Source organism: Erithacus rubecula (genome assembly GCF_903797595.1).
Source record: "Erithacus rubecula genome assembly, chromosome: 8".
NCBI classification, from domain to species: Eukaryota; Metazoa; Chordata; class Aves; order Passeriformes; family Muscicapidae; genus Erithacus; species Erithacus rubecula.
In genome coordinates, this window is record NC_136659.1 from 36,655,924 (window position 1) to 36,683,429 (window position 27,506).

At 53.2% G+C, this 27,506-nt stretch overlaps 1 protein-coding gene across 1 annotated transcript; it reads right to left on the minus strand.

The window, feature by feature from the left end:
- Positions 1–4,483: 4,483 nt before the first annotated feature.
- On the minus strand, positions 4,484–26,441 carry ACVR1C (activin A receptor type 1C). The gene is made up of 9 exons (XM_079310441.1): positions 26,323–26,441; positions 17,982–18,212; positions 10,813–11,049; positions 9,421–9,651; positions 7,882–8,049; positions 7,009–7,165; positions 5,693–5,817; positions 5,450–5,580; positions 4,484–4,638 (listed from the first exon to the last, which is right to left on the minus strand). The coding sequence occupies exons 1-9, from the start codon at positions 26,393–26,395 to the stop codon at positions 4,513–4,515; spliced, it is 1,479 nt and encodes a 492-aa protein (XP_079166567.1). The 5' UTR covers positions 26,396–26,441; the 3' UTR covers positions 4,484–4,512.
- Positions 26,442–27,506: the final 1,065 nt, after the last annotated feature.

A 27,506-nucleotide genomic window follows, 5' to 3' on the forward strand; every position in this document is an offset into this window, starting at 1 on the left:
CCTCCGAGCTCCTTGGGGGAACCCCTCCGGGTTCAGGGGAAAAAAAAAAGGTGTTAAAAAAAGCACAGCAGGCAAGGAGAAAGCTCTCTCCCTTTTCCTGAGAAAACTCTCTGGTGTCATCTCCTCACTTGCATGCACAGAGCGCGGGGTGCCTCAAAGCCGCTTCCCCTTTTCCTGCCCGCGGCCACCCTGCGATGTGATGAAAACACAGCGCCCTCGGGTTCCTGCGGCATCCGTCTGACGTTCCTGAAACCCAGTGACTCATCTGCAAACGAGCTGGGGGCAGCAACGAGCGGCACCGCTCAGCAGGGCGCAGAGCATCCCCTCGGTGCAGCCCCTTGGTGCAGCCCCTCGGTGCAGCCCCTTGGTGCAGCCCCTTGGTGCAGCCCCGACACCCTGCGCTGCCCCGCACCGGCACACACCCCACACCCCACAGCCCAGCAGGCACCCCACACACCCCACTGCCCCGGCACACACCCCACACACCCCACAACCCAGCACGCACCCCTCATCCCTGGCAGGCACCCCACAGCCCCGACACAGGACAAAAAAATAATCCCACAATGTCCTTCAAAAGCCACTAGAGTTTCTTGGGTCACAGCACGACAGATTTCATTCCGACACACCTTAATTTAAAATAAAGCCTGGCTTCAATTCTCAGATTTTACCAGGGGGATTTTCAAGCATAGACACTCTGACACTGAGGTGCTCAGGGTGTGCAGGTCCCACTCAGATTTACAGCACTGAAAATCTCCAGAGCTGGAAGAACAAGGTCAGGGAGTTGTGTGAAAGGGAGCTCAGTGAGAGCTCACACTGCTGCGGGTGCAAGAGCCACCAGTGAGGTTTCCACAGGTGCACACAGGCTCTGCCCTTCTCCCCCACACCATGAACATAAGAACAGTGTCAGGCCGCGGGCACACAAGGGCAGAGTATGCTGAATTTATTAAAATTGCCACGTCTTCCCCAGATTCGCATACAAAATACAACAGCTAAACCATTATTTACATCCAGGCAGCTGCAATATCAAGCAATAACTTGAGCAATAGTTTTAAAAATAACTCTGCAGTGTACACAGATCAGATATTTCACAAGACCAGGGCTGAAGTTAGCACTGCACTGTTATACTTAGTTCAGAAATATTACAATTTCCAGATAAAATACTAATGCTTCTTTTAAAAACAGACAACTCAGGAAGTGGTTTGTGGATTGACAGAACACGACACGTTTGTCTTAGGGACTGAGAATCACAGCAGGCTTAGACACAATGTCATAGCTACATTCAAAATACATCTGGTCCATTTATGCCAAAAATACATTCAGTGTAAGTTACAGTTTATTGCACATTTCTTATATTCTGTAGAAATATATTGTACCTCAACACTTATTCCCTGTACATTCATAAATACTGTTCTGCCCATTAGAGCAGGACATGGATGTTTTTCCCTAGAAGCTTTGGGAGGATTGGGGTCCCTCAGCCTGGGGGTGATCCCTGGGATCACAGCTCAGCGTGCACAGCTGGGCAGAGGAGGGGACGTGTTTGCAGTGCTGCTGGGGACACCCAGGTGTGGCCCAGGACACATCACAGACCCCACTGAGCCACAGCAGGGGGCTGAGCCCCCTCCATCGACACAAACATGGGCTTGTGCCTGTCCCCTGAGCACCCAAAAGAGGGCAGAGCCCCCAGTGCCACCCCGTCCCTGTCCTGTGGCACTGTGGCACTGTGGCACTGTGACACTGACACTGACACTGTGACACTGTGACACTGACACTGTGACACTGAGACACTGTGACACTGACACTGTGGCACTGTGACACTGACACTGTGACACTGTGACACTGTGACACTGACACTGTGACACTGACACAGACACTGTGGCACTGTGACACTGACACTGTGACACTGACACTGTGACACTGTCCCCAGGCAGACCCCAGCACCTCCTCCCCGTGTGCCAGGGGAGCTGGGACAGCCCTGAGCCCACCCTTGGCACAGCAGCTCCAGCTGACACGGACAGAAGAACTTGCCCTGATCAAAGCCCAGACCCCTTGTAGGGACTGGGAATATTTCTAAACTAATTTATTTATAATTCCTGAATTTAGCAAGCAAACAAGTGACACAGCAATGGCTAAAACATTGTAGGGTTCTTTATACTGTCAGGTGAGGGAATGAGCTTGATTAAGTGCAAATTATAAAAGTAGGGAAGTGCAGAGGAGATTACAGCCTGAACTTCTAAAGGAGTGTCTGGGGGAAGCAGTTCAAGTAACACACACACACAAAAAAAAAAAATTAGGTGTACAGGCAACATGAATTAACTTTCCCTTTCAGTGCATAATCCCTACATTAAGCTTTAGATTGTAATTAGAAGTAATTAATAAATAACTGCCTCCAGTTAGAAGCATCAATTCAGAGAGGCTGAATGTGGTGACAGGTTTTGAGCATCCTTGACCTCGAAAATTCTCATGAGCTTAAGAACTTGTGCTGTAAGTGAAGATTACCAGGAACATTGCAACCTCTGAGGAAACCTAAGCCTCCCTGAACTGCACAGAAGTGCTTTGGCATAACCTCTGTGCTTGAATTAAACAGGACAAACCCACACGGAGGGGAAAGGCCACTGAAACAAGAGTTCTTTGGACTTCTTCTAAAGGAGTGCAGAGTTTACAAACATTTCAGAGCTCAACACAACAACATCAGCCCCTTGGCTCAGTTAACTCTGGCTGATCACAATGTACATTCACCTCTCAACAACAAAGAGAAAAGAAAACCAGTGCAGAAACACAGTTAGGTGAAAAGCCAGGGCAAACAGACCATAATGTCTGATGCCAAGGGGATGTCCAGGGAAAAGGTTAAAGCTTCAGGGCTGGGGCTGTGCCAGTGTGAGGAGGGGCTGAGCCTGAGCATCCTCCCCACACCTCCCAGCCAGGCACCACAAGGGTCTTGCTCAAATTACCAGGCTGGTCAACATTTTTCAGAGACTCCAGGGGGGGAATTGGAAACTGAAACTCTTTTCTCACATAAAAAAAATAAAGTTTTGGTTCTTCCTTTTTAAGTTAAGGATTTTTTTAAGGTAAGACCATAAGACTACAAAATGCATAATTTTGCCTATTAAAAATATTCCAACACTATATTCAAATACGTGAGCCACAGAGTGGGGCAAAATTCACAATCTGCCAGAACATTGCTGAATGTTCATTTTAACACAACATCTCACTTTCCTGGCTTGTGATATAATGGAAACCTGGTCAGAAACGTTAATATTCATCATCAGCCTGGTGCTGTTGTAAAATTCTGTAAAATCTTGTTAAATCTTCCCCCTAATACATCAAAAGGCACTAAAAAATGTTGCCAATGATTGGAAAAACATTGCTAAAAATAAATATTTTCTTAGTTTAGGCAGAATTCCTCCTGTTCCATTCCTTACAGCTAACAGAAAAGTATTGGCCCTGTTGTTTTTCCTACTAACTGTTGAAAAGTTGTCCCTTAATTGATCTGTTCGATGAACAAAAGAGAGAGTAAAACAACTCAAATTTTAACCATGATATTGTACATGAAACTGGACAATAAAAATAAATGTCAATAGGGAACTGACTCAATGGTTTTGTTCACAGTGTACACACTTAGAGGATTTTCCATCTTTTCTAAACTCTTGGTTAATTATAAATATAGTAGTTCAAAATACATTTACTGACAACCCTTTTTCAGATCCCTGCAAAAAAATACCGGTAAAAAGCTGGGTTAGTTTGGTCTTTTGTTTGGTTTGAGGACAGAACACGAGATTTGTCTCACAAACAGCCTTTGACCAACACCAGACACTTCCAGGACGTTTGGCACCTGACAAGGATGAAAAGCACAACAGCAAAAAAGTATTTCTACACTGTCACGATGCTTTAAGCTCCTCCCCGCCATTCACCGGTGTCTGATTTACTGAAAAAACCCAAAGCGAGTGCCGGACTCGCTGTGCCAAACGCGAGCTGCGAGTGCCGAGCTGCGAGAGCCGAGCTGCGGACCCGGCGGGCTGAGGTAGAGCAGAACAAAAGCGCGATGGACACGGGAATGACGGACACGGGAACGACGGACACGGGTACGAACGACGGACACGGGAACGAACGACGGACACAGGAGTGATGGGCACGGGAATGATGGACACGGGAACGACGGACACGGGAACGACGGACACGGGAACGAACGACGGACACGGGAACGAACGACGGACACGGGTACGAACGATGGACACAGGAGTGATGGGCACGGGAATGATGGACACGGGAACGACGGACACGGGAACGAACGATGGACACAGGAGTGATGGGCACGGGAATGGTGGACACGGGAACGACGGACACGGGAGTGATAGGCACGGGAACGATGAGCACGGGAATGATGAGCACGGGAACGACGTATACGGGAACGACGGACACGGGAACGACAGACACGGGAACGATGGACACGGGAGTGATGGGTACGGGAACGACGGACACGGGAACGACGGACACGGCTCGGCTTCCCCCGGAGCTTCAGGCCTTGCAGCCCTCGGGCACGCAGAGCTGCGACAGCGTTTTCTTGACGCGCAGCGCGGTGAGACGGGCGGCGCCGCTGGAGCGCCAGCACTCGCGCATCAGCCGGCCCAGCACCCGCAGCGCCTGGAACGGGACAGAAACGGGATACAGACAGGGCTGCAGGGGGTAAAACAGCACCCCGGGGACAGAGAGGGGACAGAGAGGGGACAGAGAGGGTCTGGGGACAGGAACGGGGCACTCGCGCATCAGCCGGCCCAGCACCCGCAGCGCCTGGAACGGGACAGAGAGGGGGTAAAACAGCACCCAGGGGACAGACAGGGGACAGACAGGGGGTAAAACAGCACCCAGGGGATAGACAGGGGACAGAGAGGGGGTAAAACAGCACCCAGGGGACAGACAGGGGACAGACAAGGGGTAAAACAGCACCCAGGGGATAGACAGGGTCTGGGGACAGAAATCGGGCACAAACAGGGTCTGGGGGAAGAAATGGGGTACAAACAGGACCTTCAGGGAGATAAAACCTGCCAGGGTACAACCACAGAGTCTGTGGTGGGACAAGGGCAGTACCCATGGTGATACCAGCATCTGCAGGGGGACAGACAGTAGCCAGGGACACAACCACCACCCCCTGATTTCTGGTTTTCATACAGGGAGATAAAGTGCAGCTCTCTGCACCATGACACAAGAGCAGCAGCATCAATTAAGACCTGCCTTTGACAGCTTTGAGCACTTGGTGCAGAGTTTTCTCTGTATTGATCAGAAGGAGAATTAGACATCTGAAGCTTCTAAATTCAGGAGAAGCTGGGCACTGAGTGTCCTATCTCTCACTAGAAAATTCTGCCTTAAATTAAACTTGAAAATACAAATAACAAAATAAAACTAGAAAAAAAACCCTACAAAATAAATTTAGAATAAACTAGAAAACTGCTTTTACCTCACAGCTTTGCCACTGGTTTGGAATACTTGGTCTGAGCTTCTGTTCACAGACAACCCTTCTCATATCTTCTATGGAAGGATCAGAAGGCACGAGGTCGTAGTAAGGCAGCTGGTACTCCTCAGTGATCCCTGGGGAAGGTTTATTGTGCAGGTGCCCAGGGCAGGGGGTGGAACAGGAGGGCTCTGCTGCCCCTTCCAGCCCCAGCCATTGTGGGGCTGGGTGAGAAGGGCAAAGGCTCACCTCCAGCAGAGCACCTGCGGGCTATCTCCCAGTACACCAGCCCCAGCGAGTACATGTCTGCGCGCTTGAAGGACTCGAAGATGCTGACGTTCATGGCGTCCTCCAGGATCTCGGGGGCCATGTACCTGGGGGCACACAGGGTCACTTTGCTGGGGCAGCTCCTGCAGAAGGCTGTGCTGCCACCTGCCAGGGCCCTGTGACCCCTCGTGGGGCTGGCAGCTGTGCCCTGTCCATCCAGGGATCCAGGGGTGAGCAGCACACAGTGCCCATGGGGCACAGAGCTCCATCCCACAGCAGAGTCTGTGACCCCCTCCCCACCCGCCCCAGGGGCTGTGCCATCCCAGGGCACAGGGATGTGGTTGGGGCAGGGAAGGGCTGTCAGGAGCTGTGTTGGGTTGATGTGGCCAGCAATGTGAATTCTGACACCATCTGCTGACCCGGGTGTGGCAGTGCCCCTGATCTCCTGGCACACATTATCTGCTAATGGCATCTTTAAACCAGTTGGGCAATCATCTTTATCTTTCTCATGACCCACCCTTCATCCAGGAGGTGTCACCTGTTAATGGGCCATTGTTAAAAACTGGGTGTGGCAGCGATTCTTATCCCTGTGGGAGATATCTCCTGTTAATGGGCCATTGTTACAAACTGGGTGTGGCAGTGCCCCTGATCTCCTGGCACACATTATCTGCTCATGGCCATCTTTAAACCAGCTGGGCAATCATCTTTATCTTCCCACAGCCCATCCTCCCTCCAGGAGATATCTCCTGTTCATGGCCACTGAGTCCCAGGGCATGGCTGATAAAATTCCATCATCCCACTGGGAGATGCTCCAGCCAGGGCAGGAGCCAAGCCTTTCATATCCAGAGAAAAACTGAGATTTGGAACACCAGAGCACCTTTCCCACTGGATCCCAGAGGAAAACCAGACCCTCCCACATCATCCCTGGAGCTTCAGAGGAAACTGCACCTTCTCCAGGAGCACTGCTCCAGCTGAGCCACATCTGCCCCTGCAGGAGGATGCAGCACCATGGAATGGGACTGTGCCACCACCCTGACTGACTGACTGTGCCAGCTTGGATTCTGACTCTGGCAGGGTTGGGATTGTTCTGTGTAATACTGCATTGCTATTTTAATTTTCTTAGTAAAGAACTGTTATTCCTATTCCCATATCTTTGCCTGAAAGCCCCGTAATTTCAAAATGCTAATAATTTGGAGGGGGGTGTTTACATTCTCCGTTTCAAAGAGAAGCTCCTGCCTTTGGTGGCAGACAGCTGTCCCTCACAGCAGGACAGGACAGTCCCAGCGCTGCTGTCCCACCTGCGGGTGCCCACGCGGGGGTTCTGGGGGATGTCGATGGTGTTCAGCACCGAGTCGTGCTTCACCGCCAGCCCCAGGTCGGCGATGGCGCAGCTCTCGTTCCTCTTCACCAGGATGTTCTTGGATTTCAGGTCCCGGTGGGCGATCGCCGGCTTCCCTGCTCACAGCAAGAGAAATATAACAACAGCCACGATTTTGATGTAATGACCAAGGATGTGAAAACAGTTTTATTCACTTTTGTCACTACACCCTACAGAAATGTTGAAGCCTATTTTGAATCAAGTAAAGCTCTGCTAAATGTTGTCAACTTCAAAAGAAAACTTTGAGGCTGTTTTTGTTTCAATATCTTAATATTTCAGTAATATTTAAATATTTCAGGAATTAAATACAAACAAGAGAAACTGGAAGTTCACCCTCCGAATTAATTTAGAAAATTCTGGAATCACTGACTGGGTTGGGTCAGAAAACCCCTCTAAGCCCACCGAACCCCACCATTCCTCAGCTCTGACAAGGCCACCACTGCCTGTGTCCCCAAGTGCCACATCCACACAGCTTTTAAGAGATGGTGACCCCACCACTGCCCAGGGCAACCTGTGCCAGGGCTGGACAAACCTTCCCAAGAATAAATTTTTCCTAATTTTTCCTTCACTGGCACTCACTCCCCTTCAGCAGAGCTGCTTCCATAAAGGTGTTTTAAAGTGCAGCCAATGGAAGTGGGAAGGGAACAGACCTTTCCCAGCCTGTACTGCACCACTCACATGTTCCCCTGCTGCTAACAGTTTGGAAAACACAGTTCCAGGTCACCCATAAACGTTTCTGAGAACACTGACGCTCCTTAAAGCCCTTGAAGGAAAGTGTGAGGGAAGCACTTGCCTTGTGTGCCAACGATCTCCATGTGCAGGTGGGCCAGGCCACTGGCCACTGACAGTGCCAGCCTGACCATGCCCTCCACGGTCACCGTGCCCCTGTTCAGGTAGTCAAACAGGGAGCCCTGCTCGTGGTACTCGGACACGAGCCAGAGCTGGGTCCACGTCCCATTATCTAGACAGAGAAGAAGGAGAATTAAAGATACGAGCCAGGGAAAGCCTTCCTTGTAAGAGCCTAAAATGAGGGATGTGGAACTGCAGGCAGGCTCTTTAAAATGCTGTTTATTGTAGACAAATGATGCAGCAATTCACTGGTTGTGAGTGACAGAGCCCAGCCCCCAGCTGTGGGTTCATCTGAAAGCTTCTTCTAGTTCTGGTTCCAATGCATTATTTACTTTTCATTACAGAGCATCTCAAAACATGCCAACCAATCAATACCTTTACTATTACCTACAGCCTATCATAACTACTGACATTTCCATATTCATGTTACTATATTCCAGTCACAAAAGGTTAGTGTGTTACAGTTTAAGCTAGAAGTTATTTTTCAGTTTTCTTGCAGTGGAAAATTCTGAGATCTTTTCTCAACTTGCAACATTGACATTTTTGTTTGCTCATGAAAAACTTTTTGCTTGGTAAAAACATCTTTTGTTTGAGGTGGACTTATCCTTTGCTCAGAGTCATAAAAGCCCCTTCCAACTCACTTGCTCTTTGCCTTCTCAGTTATTCAGTAAAACTGTCTCAGCAATTCTTTTCTTCTACACCAAAACTTGCTATCATTTTTATTCCTTCTTCAGATTCTACATGCAAAGATCTTTCTGTTATACACACACATCGTGAGACCTTCCTGTCAAATCCTCATCCTTCCCATTCCTTTTTGGGGAACGCATGGAGTGTTCCAGCTGTGGCACTGGGAAGGAGCCCAGGGCAGCTCGGGTCTGGCTGAGGGGAGTGGGGCAGCCAAGCTGTGCTGAGACAGGCTCAGCACCCAGTGAGTGCCATCGTTTGGGCATTGAGCCCAACCATCATCCCAGCTCTGCCACGGCCACCAGGCAGAGCCAGGGAAGGATGTGGGCTGGAAAGTCTGGATGATACAGCTGTCCCTGAAAAGGGATCCCTGAAAGGGACCTCATACCCTGAGATAATGAAACTTTTCATGAGAAATGTTCCTCCCTTACTGAAACCCCTGTTATCATTTAGGATTTCTACTGCTCTTTAACTTTACTAGATGATTGGTCTTTTCTCACCTGGAATCTCAAAGTAATTGGATAGTTCTCAACTTCTAATTTTACTGGTTAGAATCCCAATCCCCCCAAACCCCATAAAAACCCCTTGCTGTGCTATGTGACTGGATTTCGCAGGTAGAACCCTTTGAAGGAATAAAGCTCCCTTTGGAATCTCTCAGAGACTCCCAGGATCTCATTCCTGGCTGCTGAGAAGCTGAATTCTGCCTCGGGGCCCCTGGAGCCATGCAGACCCTCAGCAGCCCAGCCCGGGCAGCTGCAGGAAGGCTCCTGGGAGGCTGGAGCCCCAGCACGCTGCTCACCCTTGTTGTCAGCAGCAATGAAGCCCAGGATGTTGTCGTGCCTCAGCATCACCGTCTGGTAAATCTCTGCCTCCCGGAACCAGGAGCGCTCGTCTCTGGAGGAGAAGATTTTCACAGCCACGTCCTCCCCGCACCACTTCCCACGCCAGACTTCTCCAAAGCGCCCTTTGCCCACGATCTCCTGCAGGACAATGGTCCTGGCAATGGTTCTCTGCACCAGCAGAGGCAGCCCTAGTGGAAAGCAGAGAGTTCCTGTGAAACAGCTCAGCCAGGAGCTCCCAGCCCCAGCACTGGGCCTGCCCAGAGAGCTGCACTCATGGCTTTGCTCTCCAAGAATAACAAGGGAAAACCCTCTCCCAGACAAAAACCTCCTCAAATCATGTTCTGGATGCTACTTCCCAGTGGCTGTACAGAGAAAAACCTTTTTAAAACACCAGTAGAAATTTTAAAATTTGGCCCAAACTACTCCATTTGGTTTGATACAGACTGCAGCTGTCCTGCAGTTAATTAGTTGCTCCACTCTGGCTGAAATCTTTGAAAAGTAAAATAAATTATTATAGCAGCTCCACTCTGCTTTGCCAGCCACAAACCCTGCCTGGTTTGATTTGATCCTGTGTTTGTTGGGGACTTAAAACAAGGAAATATTAATTCTTTTTTTTTTTTTTTTTTTTTTTTTAATAACTGCAATCTTGATTTTGGCTGAAGTCAGAACAAGTCACCCTGGTGCATGGGGCTCTGCCTCTGCTCAAGTCCAGCCTTGTTCCTGGCTCAGGGGTGGCTGGGAATAGTTGAAACCTTCAGCATAAATAAAGCCAAAGTCTGCTCATTAGAGCTGTGAAAAAGCATTAGGGAAGAACAACAATTTAATCCTCAGAGGTATGCAGCTCATGGAAATAAATTAAATTAGGCACCACTTGTGCATTTTCCATTTACAAATGAAAGCAAGCATAGCTTACCTAGTTTTCAATAAAATTTCTCGTTAGGGGAAGTTGGGCTACACATCCCAGATAAGCCACTGGTCAAATGAGCTGGAATTTGTGATTCTCACCTCATTTTTAGGTTTCTTTGATTTAATAAGTTCTCAATAGCAATGGAGGCATCACAGTAGACAAGATATCAAAAATGGGGAAAATGTTAAGAACATTGATGTTCTGCTCAAAACTAGAATTTGAAGGAACTAGGAGGAACATTGCTCTGAAATTTCAGAAGCAGCATCCTGGCCCACTCGGGTGAGTTTAGCACCGTTCTTTATCAGCCGTGTCCCATCAGCAGTGGGTTTCACGCTGGATTCTGATTCCCGAGCTCCAGTTTTACCTCCCCCATTGCAACAAGGGACCGACCCTTTGCAGTTTGAGGAGGAAGAGCGCCCAAAGCAGCCGCAGCAGCACGTACCGGAGCCGGAGCCCGAGGTGGTCATGTCGTAGATGAGATCCCGCAGCGTCTTCCCCGAGCCCAGCAGGCTGCCCTCGCACAGCGGCTCCTCCACGCTGGGCACCTTGGCCCGGCGGCACCGCCAGCCCCGCGCCGCGCCGGCCGCCAGCAGCGCCAGCAGCACCGCGGCCACCGGCACGGCCACCGTCAGCAGCGGCAGCGCCCAGCGCCGCGCCGGGCGGGCAGCGGGCTCCGCGGCTGTGGGACACACAGACAGTGACACTGGGGACAAGGGACACCGGCACGGCCACCGTCAGCAGCGGCAGCGCCCAGCGCCGCGCCGGGCGGGCAGCGGGCTCCGCGGCTGTGGGACACACACAGAGTGACACTGGGGACAATGGGACACCGGCACGGCCACCGTCAGCAGCGGCAGCGCCCAGCGCCGCGCCGGGCGGGCAGCGGGCTCCGCGGCTGTGGGACACAGAGACAGTGACACTGGGGACAATGGGACACCGGCACGGCCACCGTCAGCAGCGGCAGCGCCCAGCGCCGCGCCGGGCGGGCAGCGGGCTCTGCGGCTGTGGGACACAGAGACAGTGACACTGGGGACAATGGGACACACAGAGAGTGACACTGGGGATTGGGACACACAGAGTGACACTGGGGACAGCTGTGAGACACACAGGGCCAGCTGTGACACTGGAGGGACTGGGACAAGAACAGGCTGAAGGGCTGCAGGGCAATCACAGAGTGACGGTCACACAATTACACAATCACAGAATTTTGGGTTGGGAGAGACCTCCAAGACCATCGAGTCCAGCCCAGCCCAACACCTCAGCTAACCCACAGCACCCAGTGCCACCTGCAGTCTTTTTTAAGCACACCCAGGGACAGTGACTCCATCCCCTCCCTGGCCAGACCATCCCAGTACTCGATCACTCTTTCAGTAAAAGGCTTTTTCCTAACATCCAACCTAAATTTCCCTTGGCATAGCTCAGGCTGTCCTCTCATTTTGTCAATGCTGTCTGGACAGAGACCAACCCCCGGACCACAGCCACCTTTCAGGGAGGTGCAGGCAGTGGTAAGGTCACCCCTGAACCTCCTTTTCTCCTCTCAGGATAATTCCCACAATTGTCCTGGCCAGAGAACACAGAAAATTCACGTTCTCTGGAAGTGACAGAGCCTTTCCCCCCACACCTTTTGTGCAGGAGCCTTGGTCTCAGGTCAGCATCCTGATCACCACCCAAGGAGCTCTGTGTCAGGAAACTCCAGGAAGACATTGCTAAGGGACTCACTTGCACATGAATGCATGCATATTCCCTTTAATTTGAAATAATTCCTAAAATTTGAAATAAGTTTAAAAAAATCAACCAGCACTTTCCCCTCAAATAAAACAAACCTGAAATATGACCCATAAAAAGCCCTCAACACTCAGAACTGTGAGTACAAATGAGATCTCAGGGCTGCAGAAGATGTAAGAATCAAGAACTCCACCCCATGCCAGGTTCACCCCTTCCCTTCAGGGAGAAGCTGGGCCACAATCACACCATAACCTGGAGCTGGAGAGTGACCAAAGTCACTGCTGCCTTCCTCCAGTCAATAGCACCTGTCTGCTCACCAGTACAGCTCCAACTCTCCTGAACACAAAGCTGGTACATTTTGTACACAGGTTTTTCCTTTAATGACTCCAGGGGTGACCCAGGAGGTTTGTAAGAGGATTTATGAGCAGGATTCCTCCTTGGAACTGCTGCTTGTTAACTGCCAGGATCTCCTAAACATTTTTCATTCTCTTTCCACAGGGCTGAGTTTTCCCTGAAACAGGGATGGAGAACAGTACAGAGAGATCCCCTGCCCCAGGAGCTCTGGTGCCTCACTGAACCAGCCCTGCCACCCCAGACTGTGCAGGACTGGCTCTAGACAGGGCAGGACTGGCTCTAGACAGGGCAGGACTGGCTCTAGACAGGACAGGACTGGCTCTGGGCAGGGCAGGACTGGCTCTAGACAGGACAGGACTGGCTCTGGGCAGGACAGGACTGGCTCTGGGCAGGACAGGACTGGCTCTGGGCAGGACAGGACAGAACAGGACTGGCTCTAGACAGGACAGGACTGGCTCTGGGCAGGACAGGACTGGCTCTGGGCAGGACAGGACAGAACAGGACTGGCTCTAGACAGGGCAGGACTGGCTCTAGACAGGGCAGGACTGGCTCTGGGCAGGGCAGGACTGGCTCTAGACAGGGCAGGACTGGCTCTAGACAGGGCAGGACTGGCTCTGGGCAGGGCAGGACTGGCTCTGGGCAGGACAGGACTGGCTCTAGACAGGGCAGGACTGGCTCTGGGCAGGGCAGGACTGGCTCTGGGCAGGACAGGACTGGCTCTAGACAGGGCAGGACTGGCTCTGGGCAGGGCAGGACTGGCTCTAGACAGGGCAGGACTGGCTCTGGGCAGGGCAGGACTGGCTCTGGGCAGGACAGGACTGGCTCTAGACAGGGCAGGACTGGCTCTGGGCAGGACAGGACAGGCTCTGGGCAGGGCAGGACTGGACTGGCTCTGGCAGGGAGCAGGGACAAGCTCACAGCAGGCACAGAGCACAGGACATGAGCTGATCCCTGGCTGCTCAGCACTTCCCCTGGGGCACCCAAAGCAGCATCCTCCCTGCAGAGCTTGCCAGACTCATTCAGGGTAGGAATGAGGTTCATTCATCCCCAGCAGGGGCTGGTGAAGACAAGCACACAGGAGACACTGGCCACACCACATCAGCTCATCCTTACTGCCTGGAAAACAACATGACATGAAGGAACAGAATAGAACATCACTGTTCTTAGGCCACCACAAACAGCAACAAAAGGAAACTCATCAGGAGGCTTGGACCAGCAAGAAGTGACCTGTTGGGAAGGGCCTGGGCAGGGTGTGCTCACAGACTGGCCCAGGATCAATGCCCAGGATGGAGCAGTGCTGATCCCTGTGCCAGCAGGGACTTATTTTATTGCATTCCCAATAGACCTGCCCTGGCAGCATGGCCAGCAGCTCCAGCAGGGACTGTGAGCCCAGCAGCAGCACCAGTGCACTATTGTACAATGCTGCACACCAGCACTGAGTGTTCTGTTCATCAGAAATAACCACAAACAGAAGCTGAGACGTTGCCATGTGAGAACCAAAAGCAGCACATCTGGCAGTACTCTGCAGTTGCACAGTGCAGTTGTGGTCCAGATTCTGTAAACAAGGTGGTTTGCAGGCAGCAAAAAGAAGAAATTATTTTTCCCTCCAATGGAAAAGCCATTCTCACACACCATTTGCCATTGACACTGTAAAGCTTCCACTGCAAGGCTCCCAGAAGCCCTGAACTGTGTGTGCTCCCAGGCTACTCTGGGGGCAAAATTACATATTCTTTCCAATGTAGTAAAAAAATCTATTGCATCCTATCAATGGGGAGGCTCTAGTCAGCTCTACACAATACTTAAAAACCATTTCAAAAATGCAGTTTGGGCTAGAGTCCAAAAATTAAGTTTCTCCAGCTTCCACTGCAACTGCAAACTCCAGTCACCATTGGGGGGGTGAGGCAGAAATCACAAACTCTTATCTCCTAAATCTCAAAAATGGCTCAAAAATCCTGTGAGACACAAATCTATAGCTGGAAAAATCTAGGTCTGATTAGCAACTACTCAAGCCAGCCTGTTCCATGCTGTGGGCACGGTGGTGAGTTCTGCAGAAAGAACAAGAATGAGGATGTACAAGGGGTGATTTATCACAGGGAGGTGCCTCGAGGCAGCAGCACTCAAGGTGTTTTCTGCAGCCCTGCTGGCACTGGAGAAGCTCCTCTCATGTCACCTACTGGGGCAGAAAGCATCCCAGTTAAACCAGCAGAAACCTGGAAAGGAACCCAGGGTGGCACAGAAAAAAAACCCAAATACTGCAAACTCATCCTGCACTTTGACATTTTCACCTGCTATTGCAATATGCCACAGCGAAATCCCTGCCCACAAGAAGGATATAAAAGGAGAGATCCAGGTTTAATCCATCTTTAAAGCTTTTCAGACACTCTAAGAAAAAAAAATAAAAAATGAAAAGCCTGAAAGGAAAAGTCAGTTGCTGTCACCCAGGTCACCTGGCTGGGGCAGGCATCACCATCTGCAGCTGTGCCAGGGGAATTCAGGCACCACACACACTGCTCTGCCCTGAGACCCTCACCCTGCACTGCTCTGCCCTGAGACCCTCACCCTGCACTGCTCTCTGCTCTCCAGGCCCTCCTGTGCCACACAAACTTTATCCAGGACACTCAGACTCACATGCTTCGGGCTGGGAGGGCCCTTAAAGCTCAGCTGGATCCAAGTCTCTGCCATGGCAGGGACACTTTGCATCAGCCCCCTCCAGCCTTTGAGGCACAGCAGAGCAGCTCCCTGGAGAGCAGCTGAAGGGTGGGGTTGTGTCCCAGGGTGGGGTTGTGTCCCAGAAGGACACATATAAAGGTGTGCGTATATATATATATATATATATATATATATATATATATATATAAAGGTATATATATGCAAAGATATAGATATAGATATATAGATATATATAGATAGAAATACACAAATATATATATATATATATATATGGTGATTGATATAGAAAATAGAGATAGAGAAATAGAGAGACATAGAAATAGAGAAACAGAGATAGTTATAGTTAGAGATAAATAGAGATAGGTAGATAGATAGATAGATAGATAGATAGATAGATAGATAGATAGATAGATAGATAGATGATAGATAGATAGATAGATAGATAGATAGATAGATAGATAGATAGATAGATAGATAGATATAGATAGAGATAGTAGATAGATAGATAGATAGATAGATAGATAGATAGATAGATAGATAGATAGATAGATAGATAGATAGATAGCGATAGATAGATAGATAGATAGATATAGATAGATAGATAGATAGATAGATAGATAGATAGATAGATAGATAGATAGATAGATAGATAGATAGATAGATAGATAGATAGATAGATAGATAGATAGATAGATAGATAGATAGATAGATAGATAGATAGATAGATAGATAGATAGATAGATAGATAGATAGATGATAGATAGATAGATAGATAGATAGATAGATAGATAGATAGATAGATAGATAGATAGATAGATAGATAGATAGATGATAGATAGATAGATAGATAGATAGATAGATAGATAGATAGATAGATAGATAGATAGATAGATAGATAGATAGATAGATAGATAGATTAGATAGATAGATAGATAGATAGATAGATAGATAGATAGATAGATAGATAGATAGATAGATAGATAGATAGATAGATAGATAGATAGATAGATAGATAGATAGATGATAGATAGATAGATAGATAGATAGATAGATGATAGATAGATAGATAGATAGATAGATAGATAGATAGATAGATAGATAGATAGATAGATAGATAGATAGATAGATAGATAGATAGATAGATAGATAGATAGATAGATAGATAGATAGATAGATAGATAGATAGATAGATAGATAGATAGATAGATAGATAGATAGATATGATACAGGTAACACACAACTGTTCCTCCCTACCCAGGTGTCTGTACCCTGTCAGGTGTCTGACACAAGGGACCGACCCCAGGGCTGTCCCCAGTTCCTGACAGCATGAGCTGAGTGAGGAGGGGCTGTCAGGAAAAGCCAGCACAGAAACCTCACTGGCACTGCTGCAGCTCCAGCTGACACCAGCTACCCGAATCTGTAGAGCAAAGGGCTCGGGGTAAGAATTCAGGCTTTTTTTTTTTTTTTTTTTTTGGGTACTGAAATATGAAACTAGAGGTTTTGCAAGTCCCAGTTCAAGTGCTGGAACAGCAGATGTGCCTCCAGCACTCCTCTAGAAATAGCAGCTTTCTCCCCAACTTGGAAAAACCACCACGGCACCTCACAGTCCTAGGGCAGGACCACAATGAGTGTGGCCCTTCTGTGGTCAGCTGAAAAAAAACCAATGTCCTGGGGTGACTGGATGACGTTTGTGTCCCCAATTGTCTGTGGGGACACAAGCATCACATAAACTATCCTCAGCACCAATTAAATAATCCTTATTCCTGCCCCACAGCACTGGTGAGGTTGGGTAGCAGGGTTCACCAGGAGGTGACAGTGCCCAAGGCAGCTCCCCATGGTCTGCCCAGCAACAGCCCTTCAAATTCCATTAAGAACTGCATGATAGCATCTTCAATTCAAGTTAGAATTTTAAATTGTGTATTAATTTGCATCTTTCTTACCTGTAACATATCTCACTGTTGTAAGGTATTATCTAATAGTATATATTACACCTTTTTTAAAAAAAGCCTGGAATAAACACAGATCTTGGAAAGAAGAACATAAAAACTAAACTAATATTATGCTAAAAATAGTATAAATATTTATTTTTAGAAAGCACCAAATCAACTTCATGACACAGCCATGAGCCTGGCAGACACACACTGCACCAGCTGGGCAGCACACAGAGCTCCTGGGAGTGCCAGCCCTTCTCCTCCCAGGGCTCACACTGCTGCAGCTGCATCAGCCCTGGCAGGGCCTGGGGTCCCTCCTGCCCCCAGAAGAGCCAGTGCTTGTAAAGGGCATGGAATTGGGATAATATTGAATTGGGATAACATTGAATTGGGATAATATTGAATTGGGATAATATTGAATTGGGATAACATTGAATTGGGACACCTTTAGCAGCACAAGAAATTGCCTGTCCTGCACGCAGAGCTGCAGTTTGTGTTTTGCAGTGTGGAACAAGTTGGTTTAAAGCACGCTGTGTTTGCAGCCAGGCTCTAAAGCCCCGTGGCCAGGAGCCCTGCCTTGCTCTGCCATAATCTGCCCTGCCCTGCCCGGTCCCTGTCCTTCCCATGCCCTATCCCTGCCTAGTGTCCGGTCCCTGCCCGGTGTCCGATCCGTGTCCGTGCCCATTCCCTGCCCATTCCCTGCCCGGTCCCTGCCCTGCCCATTCCCTGCCCGGTCCATTCCCTGCCGTGCCCGTTCTCTGCCCATTCCCTGCCCATTCCCTGCCGTGCCCATTCCCTGCCCATTCCCTGCCCATTCCTTGCCGTGCCCATTCCCTGCCGTGCCCGGTCCCAGCCGTGCCCATTCCCTGCCCATTCCCTGCCCGGTCCCTGCCCGTTCCCTGCCGTGCCCGTTCCCCGCCCCGCCGGCACTCACCGAGCGGCAGGCGCAGTGTGATGTTGTTGCAGAAGTCGGTGTAGCAGCACTCGGTCTTGGTGACGTTCTTGGAGCTGTGGCAGAAGACCTGAGCGTGCAGCTCGGGCAGGGACACGCAGGACTTGACCACCTCCTGGCGCCCGTTGGTCAGCATCACCGAGGCCCAGCAGGCGCCCTCCGTGTGGCACGTGAAGTTGGTGTGCTCGCACAGCTGGCACACGCACTGCAGACCTGCGGGGGGACAGCGTGGGGCACGGCCCGGCACAGCTGGCACAGCTGGCACACGCACTGCAGACCTGCGGGGGGACAGCGTGGGGCACGGCACGGCACAGCTGGCACAGCTGGCACAGCTGGCACACGCACTGCAGACCTGCGGGGGGACAGCGTGGGGCACGGCACGGCATGGCATGGCACAGCTGGCACAGCTGGCACACGCACTGCAGACCTGCGGGGGGACAGCGTGGGGCACGGCACGGCACGGCACAGCTGGCACAGCTGGCACACGCACTGCAGACCTGCGGGGGGACAGCGTGGGGCACGGCCCGGCACAGCTGGCACAGCTGGCACACGCACTGCAGACCTGCGGGGGGACAGCGTGGGGCACGGCCCGGCACAGCTGGCACAGCTGGCACACGCACTGCAGACCTGCGGGGGGACAGCGTGGGGCACGGCACGGTATGGCACGGCACAGCCTGGCACAGCTGGCACAGCTGGCACACGCACTGCAGATCTGCGGGGGGACAGCGTGGGGCACGGCACGGCACAGCTGGCACAGCTGGCACAGCTGGCACACGCACTGCAGACCTGCGGGGGGGACAGCGTGGGGCACGGCACGGCACAGCTGGCACAGCTGGCACACGCACTGCAGACCTGCGGGGGGACAGCGTGGGGCACGGCACGGCATGGCACAGCTGGCACAGCTGGCACACGCACTGCAGACCTGCGGGGGGACAGCGTGGGGCACGGCCCGGCACAGCTGGCACAGCTGGCACACGCACTGCAGACCTGCGGGGGGACAGCGTGGGGCACGGCACGGTATGGCACGGCACAGCCTGGCACAGCTGGCACAGCTGGCACACGCACTGCAGATCTGCGGGGGGACAGCGTGGGGCACGGCACGGCACAGCTGGCACAGCTGGCACACGCACTGCAGACCTGCGGGGGGACAGCGTGGGGCACGGCACGGCACGGCATGGCACAGCTGGCACAGCTGGCACACGCACTGCAGACCTGCGGGGGGACAGCGTGGGGCACGGCCCGGCACAGCTGGCACAGCTGGCACAGCTGGCACACGCACTGCAGACCTGCGGGGGGACAGCGTGGGGCACGGCCCGGCACAGCTGGCACAGCTGGCACAGCTGGCACACGCACTGCAGACCTGCGGGGGGACAGCGTGGGGCATGGCACGGCACAGCTGGCACAGCTGGCACAGCTGGCACACGCACTGCAGACCTGCGGGGGGACAGTGTGGGGCACGGCCCGGCACAGCTGGCACAGCTGGCACAGCTGGCACACGCACTGCAGACCTGCGGGGGGACAGTGTGGGGCATGGCACGGCCCGGCACAGCTGGCACAGCTGGCACAGCTGGCACACGCACTGCAGACCTGCGGGGGGACAGCGTGGGGCACGGCACGGCATGGCACAGCTGGCACAGCTGGCACAGCACGGCCTGGCACAGCCCAGCCCAGCACGGCCCCTGGGCACCCGGTTGAGCCCGGGCTCAGGGCCAGTGGCTCCTGGGCTGCAGGAGAACACTGGGCACCCCCAGCACTGGTCCCCAGCATTCACACCAGTAACATTTCAAATCTTGGTCCCACCAAGATCCATTCCATAGACGTCATGTGTCTTTTGCGGTGGAGAAGAGCGGCCACCACAAAAAGCAGCTCCCAAAAGTTCCCAAAACCACAGCGCCCCTTGCCAGACCCTGCCCCCAGCTGTGCCACAGCTAGCAGAGTGCCAGCACCAGGACAGGCACGGGCAGGAGGACAGAAGGACAGGCACGGGCAGGAGGACAGAAGGACAGGCGCGGGCAGAAGGACAGAAGGACAGGCACGGGCAGGAGGACAGAAGGACAGAAGGACAGAAGGACAGGCGCAGGCAGGAGGACAGACAGACGCCCCCTCCCCATCTCCCGACCCCCCCTGTCCGTGCAGCCGTTCTGGCTCAGCCCTGCTCTGCCGGGCTCAGCCCTGCTCTGCTCAGGACGATCCCTTCAGCCATAAATCTCTGTTTCCTTTGGGATTCCTGTTACTGAAGGATGAGCTGGAATTACGAGGTGGGTCAGCCGTGGCCGTGTCAGAGCTGCCTCGATGGTCTCAGAGGGTTTTCCAGCCTAAACCTTTCCCTGGCTCTGCACTCTCAGAGTCCCAGAGGAGCACAGAGGCGCAGACAGACACAGCACGAGTGTGATTTCTGTTCCTGTGACACTCCCGGTTCCCTTACCTCCCCATCCTGTGCCACCTCTCAAGGGACAGCTGGTGCTGTTTGTCCCCAGCTGGGCACAGCAATCCTCCTGGCAGCGTGTGCTGTGTGTCCTGCTGTGCCTGAGCTGCTGCCCGCACAGGACGGGCACCGTGCCCCACACACGGCACAGCCCCACACAAACCCCTGCCCAGAGCCTCCCCTGCTCCCAGAGCTGCTGCCAGCAGCAGGACTCATCACACACAAACAAACTAGAGATCCAGCTGAAGGACAACAGACACATCACCACCAAAGCTGCAAAATAAAAGCATTACTGAGGAAATGAGTCCAAGACTGTTGCAAGTGTCTTCGGGGCTTTAGACACGTCATGTCAGTGCTTTTCTCCCTTTCTCACAGTCTAAAAATAAAGTGGAAAATTGTCTGTATTACATCATCTGCAGGGGATAACTGACAGATTTATCCATACTCTGTACTTGCAGATTATGTGGGAGCAGAGCTGATCAAAACTGTCCCTGCACATCCCCAGCAGCCCCTCTGAGCCCCACAGACACGGGGGGAGCTGGGGATTTGGGGAGCTCTGTACCCCACCCTGACCACACTGACCCAGCACTGCCAGAACACAAGGGCTCTGCACCACCAAATCCTGTCCTCCCAAGGGGAAAATGGAAACTGTAGAGACAGGATCAGAGGTGGAGTTTTGTGAAAGACAAGACACTTTCCTCACAGAAAACTTTCACAGACCACTTTTAAACACAATTCTATAAAAACAGAAGCTCAGGTACCTCAGACACGCCTGTGCTCTTGGCTGACTTCTCACACAGAAAGATTGATAGAAATCACAAGCCAGATGCAAATCCCTGACCCTGTGCTCAGGAGTGTTCGTGTCCATCCAGAGCCCTTTGTTAGCAGAGGAAGAGGAGTGGATGCACCCATAAAAACACAGGAGTGGCACCTGTGCTGCCTCAGCTGCCTCAGCCCCTGTGGAATCAGGGCAGGAGCTTGGGCCCTCTTGAACATGTCCTTGGGAAGATTCAGCCTTTCCCACTGCCACCCCTGAGCAGGGGGTGACAAACCCGGTGTCACCTCCCTGCTGTGCCTCACAGAGCCCCTGAGCTCACCTGTGCAACCCCTCCTGCTGCCAGGAGCCGTGTCCCCATCCCCAGTGACATCCCCAGGGCCACTGCCCTCCCCAGAGGTTGTGCTGGGCCCGTTCTGCTCCCTCAGGAAAGCCCCAGTGCTGCTCCTGGCTGTTGGTGACAGCTCCTTCCATTGGAGAGAAGTGTCCAGGTCACTTCCATGGCAGCCCACCTACAACCAGTGGCAGTGTATCCCAGGTTTCCATTACACACCTGGCTCATTCTGCTCTGTTTTGTCCCAGAGGAGGAGCAAGGTGTCCCCTGCAGACCAGAGGGATGATGGACAGGGATGGAGGATCTTCCTCTCACCACCCAGGCCAGCAGCACCTGTGCTCCCCTCCCACAGAGCCCTGAAATTCTGCAGTCCCTACACACAGCAAGAACTGTTTCCTCCCTCCCCAAAGCCATTCCTGGGGGCAGCCCTGGCAATGCCATTGGTGATGCACTGCCCCAGAACAAAAGTCAGGATTCCACCACCCTGGAGACCAAGGAATGGAATAAGGTGACTGCCAAAGAGGAAAATGTGCTCCCAAACTTTCTTTAATCTGGTAGTGAGCATGACTCCTTTATTTAGTCAAGCACAACAATTCCCTTAAAACATTCCATTCTCTGGTTGAGAAATGAGGAGAAAGTGAACAACTGGAACAGGCTGCAGAGAGTATGCCAGGCATCCAAACCAGCAGCCCAGCTCTCTGAGCATGGAACTCTCCAGCAGCCACTCACAGATGTGCCCTGACCCTCCCCAAAGCCCACGGGCCAGGACAGAGCAGGACAGGGCACAGGGCAGGACAGGAGAGGACAGAACAGAGGAGGACAGGGCAGGAGAGGACAGGAAAGGGCACAGGACAGGACAGGACAGAGGAAGACAGGGCAAGACAGGGCAGGAGGGCACAGGAGGGCACAGGAGGGCACAGGGCAGACACCCCACGGGCTCCCCCCAGCAGGGACAGCAGTCACAGCCACACTGTCACACAGGTCCCCTCCCAAGGGCAGCTGGCACTCACAAGACCCAACCAACAACAGCAGGAACCAGGAGCTGAGGGGCCAGGGGAGATGCACATATGAGGAAAGCAGCTTTTGGATACAGAGACCCCAGGAGCAGAGGTTTACTTGGGTCTGGCATTTTTAATGCCTACAGGGTTTGGAAGGACAATTTTCCTGCTGTTGTTGCAATAGGAGCTGGGACTACACACCAGATTCTTGGATGAGTCCCACCATGAGTCAAGGGCAGGATCACTTGGTCTTCAGAGCAGAAAATAATCTGCCTGACTTGCCTAAAAAGTGACATTTCCTGCCTTTTGGCTTTCAGTGCAACTGCCAGAAAACAGGCAGGAAGGCAATGCCAGGCAATGAGCTTGTAGAGCAGGAGCAGCAGAGCCAGCACTGACTCCCCACAAAGCAGCACAAGATGGTTTTTGTGCTTCCACCCCTTGGCCAGCAAGTGTCAGCATCAAGTACACAAAGCAGGAGATAACTGAGGAGCAAGGGTGACACTAGATGGGAATGAGAGATGAACAGGAGCTCAAACACCAGCTTCATGGAGACAGCGAAAATTTAAACACATTGCTGACAGTGCAGCTTCAGAAGTTAAATGGAAGGAATTGAACACTCAGCACAAGCCCCCTGATACCACAGGTTGACAGAATTGAATGAAGACACGGGAGCCTGCCCAGGCCAGCACTAACCCAAGTCCCCAGGTGCCACATCCCCATGGCTGTCAGGTCCCTCCAGGGACGGGGACTCCAGCTCTGTGCCGTGCTGAGGCACTCAGAGCCAGAGGAGAGCACCCTCACGCCAAGAACCAGCTGTGCCTGACCGGGAGCAGCACACCCCGAGCCCCGGGAGCAGAGACAGGCTGAGCCTCCCTGGGCAGGGCTGGGCAGCTCAGCTCATGGGGACAGCGCTACACGAGACTCCAGAGACGCAGCCCTGCTCTGCCACGTAGCACCAGATGCTGCCACCCACCTCTAAAAGGCACAGGAGAAGGAGGGAGAGTTTCAGGACAGAAAACAAGAGGGACAGGCACGGATTAGGAAACTGAGCTGTCGTGTCAAAGGCAATTCTGGAGAGGTTCTATGAGGAAATCCTAGAGCACACTTAGAAGATGAATGGGGTTGGGTACTCACCATTTGACATTTACTCAGGAGCTCTGGGCAGCCCAGCTGTCACTGTCAAGAGGAAACCTCTCCTCTCCTCTCCCAGGTATGCCCAACAAAACCCAGCCAATGCCACCTGAGTGTGCTGGGCACCCCCAGCAGCTGCCAGTGGTGATGACAGGGGCAGCCCAGAGCCCTGAACCCCCAAGTGCCCAGTGCACCCCTGTCCCTGCTCCAGCCTCTGCTCAGTGCCACCCCCAGCACAGCAGGGACAGGTCCAGCCCCAGCCATGCCAGTGACACTGCCAAATTTATTCTGTGACACTGGGCCCCTGCCAAATTTATTCTCTTGTAACATGTTTCTCCAGAAGGCAAAACCAGATTTTTGAGCAATGAGAGGTCTTAAAAAAACCAAACCTACTTCTTGGGCTATTATGAAAAATGTGAAGAAGTTCCCCCTCTGGAGAGGGCTCTGAAGGAAAATAATTGGAGTGAAAGTTCCCAACATAAATATACTGTAAAAAGGGCTGATAACAAACAGGACAAAAACTAGAAAGATGTAAGAAAGAGATGAAAACTATTTGTTCTAGAATTGAGGAAAATGTCTTTGAATGAGAGACATCACATAGTTCCAGGGTTTTGATTGCTTGAATAGATCTGTGGAGTGATTTTATAAACATTTGCAAATATCATCATTTTGGAAGGAGGATACTGGATGCTCTAAATCCCCATTCTGGAAAAGCTCAGCATCCAAGGCAAAGCCCAGCTGGCAGGAGCTGAGTCCAGGCATTGAAATTAATATTGACAGGGCAGGGAAAGGGCTGCAACACCCAGGGAAATCACTTCCGATGGAATAAGCTGCCAAAGGACATTTTTAGGTTTGAAGAGGAGAGGTATCCTTGGGAGGGTTGTGCTTTATGGGACACGAGTGGCAGAGCAGAGCAGTGTGAGCGCAGGGCTTTTGTGCAATACATGCACAGAGCTGAAGCAGAACCCGTGAGGGGCTGAGGGCAGCTCCAGCACCGGGCTGTGGGTACAAACTCCATGGAAAACATCCCGGAGATAACCCGGGGTGACAGCACTGATCTGATCCCCTGCTCTCTGGAACTGCTGCATAAGCGAGTCCCCGGCACTGAAACCTCCTAAAGTCACAAGTGAGCAGTTTGACAAGGAATTTTCCATCCAGGCAGTGACACTGACTGTCCCCTCTATTGCCACACATCTGCCTGGTCCGTGCACATCTGGTCCGTGCTGAGCCGGGCTCCGAACGGGGTGAGGAGAGGATCCCGCATGCACCTCTGGGGAGCAGAGCAATGCAGGAGTTCTGTGCAAAGAACGAGCAAAGCCAGCGCGATTCCTCAGCTCTGGACGCATCCAGAGGAAGGAAGCGCTGACGCCAGGGCAATGCCCGGGTTAACTCGGGCACTCGGGAGAACAAGGGGCTGGGCTCACTCCCAGCCTGGGTAACGCAGCTCCGGAGGAATAACGAGAGGAGCTCTCAGGGCAGGTTTAAACCCTGGGGAGGCACCAGCGATCAGCAGGTGTGCAGTACCACGCAGAAGGATTTCACAGCTGAGCTGGTTCCTCCTCCCTGTCCAAAACCAGGGATTCTGTGAGCGGCTGGGCACGGTCCTTCCCCGCACTTGGGGCTGCGACCTCCCCGCTCTGCAAGGCCCCAGCGAGCATCCCACAAGGAAACTGCTCCGGTGCAAACACGGACAGCAAGCTAAAACCCACCAAACCTAATAGGAAAATTGTCAAATACTCTGTAGTGCGCTGCCTTGCTTAGCGCTGGTTTGCAGAGCGCTGCTGAGAGCGCGGGTTGAGATTCAGAGGGACGATCGAGGGGAGGGAGCGGGTCCCAGCACCCGCCTCGTGAGAGAGGAGCCGGGGCGGAGGAGCCCGGGACCGGCCATGAGGCACGGCACCGACAGCCCCTCTCACCGGGACCGGCCATGAGACACGGCACCGACAGCCGCTCTCACCGGGACCGGCCATGAGACACGGCACCGACAGCCGCTCTCACCGGGACCGGCCATGAGGCACGGCACCGACAGCCGCTCTCACCGGGACCGGCCATGAGACACGGCACCGGCAGCCCCTCTCACCGGGACCGGCCATGAGACACGGCACCGACAGCCGCTCTCACCGGGACCGGCCATGAGACACGGCACCGACAGCCCCTCTCACCGGGACCGGCCATGAGACACGGCACCGACAGCCGCTCTCACCGGGACCGGCCATGAGACACGGCACCGACAGCCGCTCTCACCGGGACCGGCCATGAGACACGGCACCGGCAGCCCCTCTCACCGGGACCGGCCATGAGACACGGCACCGACAGCCGCTCTCACCGGGACCGGCCATGAGACACGGCACCGGCAGCCCCTCTCACCGGGACCGGCGACGAGGCACGGCACCGACAGCCCCTCTCACCGGGACCGGTGCTGGTCCGGCCGAGCATCCCGGGCTGGATCCGCCGGACGGCGTGGGAAGCCCCAGGGATCAGAGATTCCGGTAAATCCCCGCTGACCCAGTTCTCGGGACGCGCGGCCGTGACTAAAGCACCGAGAGCCCGAACCCCCCGAACGGCGCCGGGATGGAAAGCGACCATCGTGCGCCCCGGACCCGGTACCGCTCCCGGAGCTCCCGGTGCCGCTCCCGGTGCCGCTCCCGGTGCCCCCGTACCTGCGCAGAGGGACACGGCTGCGCCCAGCAGCGGCAGCGCCGCCCGCAGCGCGGACCGGGGCGCGCCCCGCATGGCCCCGGGCCCGGTGCTGGTGCCGTTCCTGGTCCGGTGCTGTTCCCCGGGCGGTGCCGGTGCCGCTCCCGCCTTGGCCGCTCACCGGCCCCGCCGCCCGCGGCTTTAGCGGTTTTAGCGGGGAGGGGCCCCGCCGGCCCCGCCCGGACCCCCGCCCCGCTCTGCCCCCGCTCCGTGCCGGGGCTCGGCTCGGGCTCGGTTCGGGCTCGGTTCGGCTCTGCCCCCGCTCCGGGCCGGGGCTCGGCTCGGGCTCTGTCCCCGCTCGGTTCGGCTCTGTCCCCGCTCGGCTCGGGCCCGGTTCGGCTCTGTCCCCGCTCGGGGCCGGGGCTGGTTCGGTTCTGTCCCCTCTCCGGACCGGGGCTCGGTTCGGCTCTGCCCTGCAGCCCTCGGGCTCCTGCCTGCAGAGATGCACAAAACCAGCCCGGGGTAGGACCATTTTTCATCCTGGGAGGTTTTGCCAAATCCCCATCAGCGCCTTCTGGCACCTGCCCGGGATTTCTCCATCGGCTGCAGCGAATCACCCGCAACAGCTACGTGTTGGACAGTTTGCAGCGTTTCTGCAGTACCTTGAATGGACTTTAAAAGAGATTCAGATTAGATGTTAGGAGAAAAGCGCTGGGTTACCCCGAGCAGCTGTGGCTGCTCCATCCCTGGAATGCCCCAGGCCAGGCTGGGCAGGGCTGGGACACCCTGGGACAGCGGGAAGTGTCCCTGCCGTGGCAGGGGTGGCACTGGATGAGCTTTAAGGTCCCTGTCAACCCAAACCATTTTAGAATTCTGTGATTATTCCTTCACAAGCAAAAATCATCTGACTAAATTCTTTTTGCAAGAAAACAAATTGCCCTCCACCGTGGTACAGACGCAGCAGAGATGAAACCCAAGTAGTCTGGGATCAAGGGGCTGTTAAACAGCACCAAAAAAAATGCTCTTGTACTTTGTTCTTTTTTAAAGTTTCATTCAAACAGATCCCAGGAAGATACTCAGGACTTCATGTCACCCCATCCTCAATTAATTGCAACATCTCAGTGCAGTGAAGTCCTTCATGATCCTGTCCCAGCAATGCCTATGGGTTAATGTTCTCTTGTTGAAACACAGCACAGCAGAGCTGCAC

What these genes read in the sequence shown, in the direction of transcription:
- ACVR1C (XM_079310441.1), bottom strand. Translation starts at nt 26,395, where the DNA reads ATGCGGGGCGCGCCCCGGTCCGCGCTGCGGGCGGCGCTGCCGCTGCTG. An exon ending in CACACTGCGCCTGCCGCTCG is followed by an intron (nt 11,050 to 17,981) that starts GTGAGTGCCGGC and finishes TGTGTCCCACAG; the next exon opens with CCGCGGAGCCCGCTGCCCGC. An exon ending in GGAGATCGTTGGCACACAAG is followed by an intron (nt 7,166 to 7,881) that starts GCAAGTGCTTCC and finishes TGCTGTGAGCAG; the next exon opens with GGAAGCCGGCGATCGCCCAC.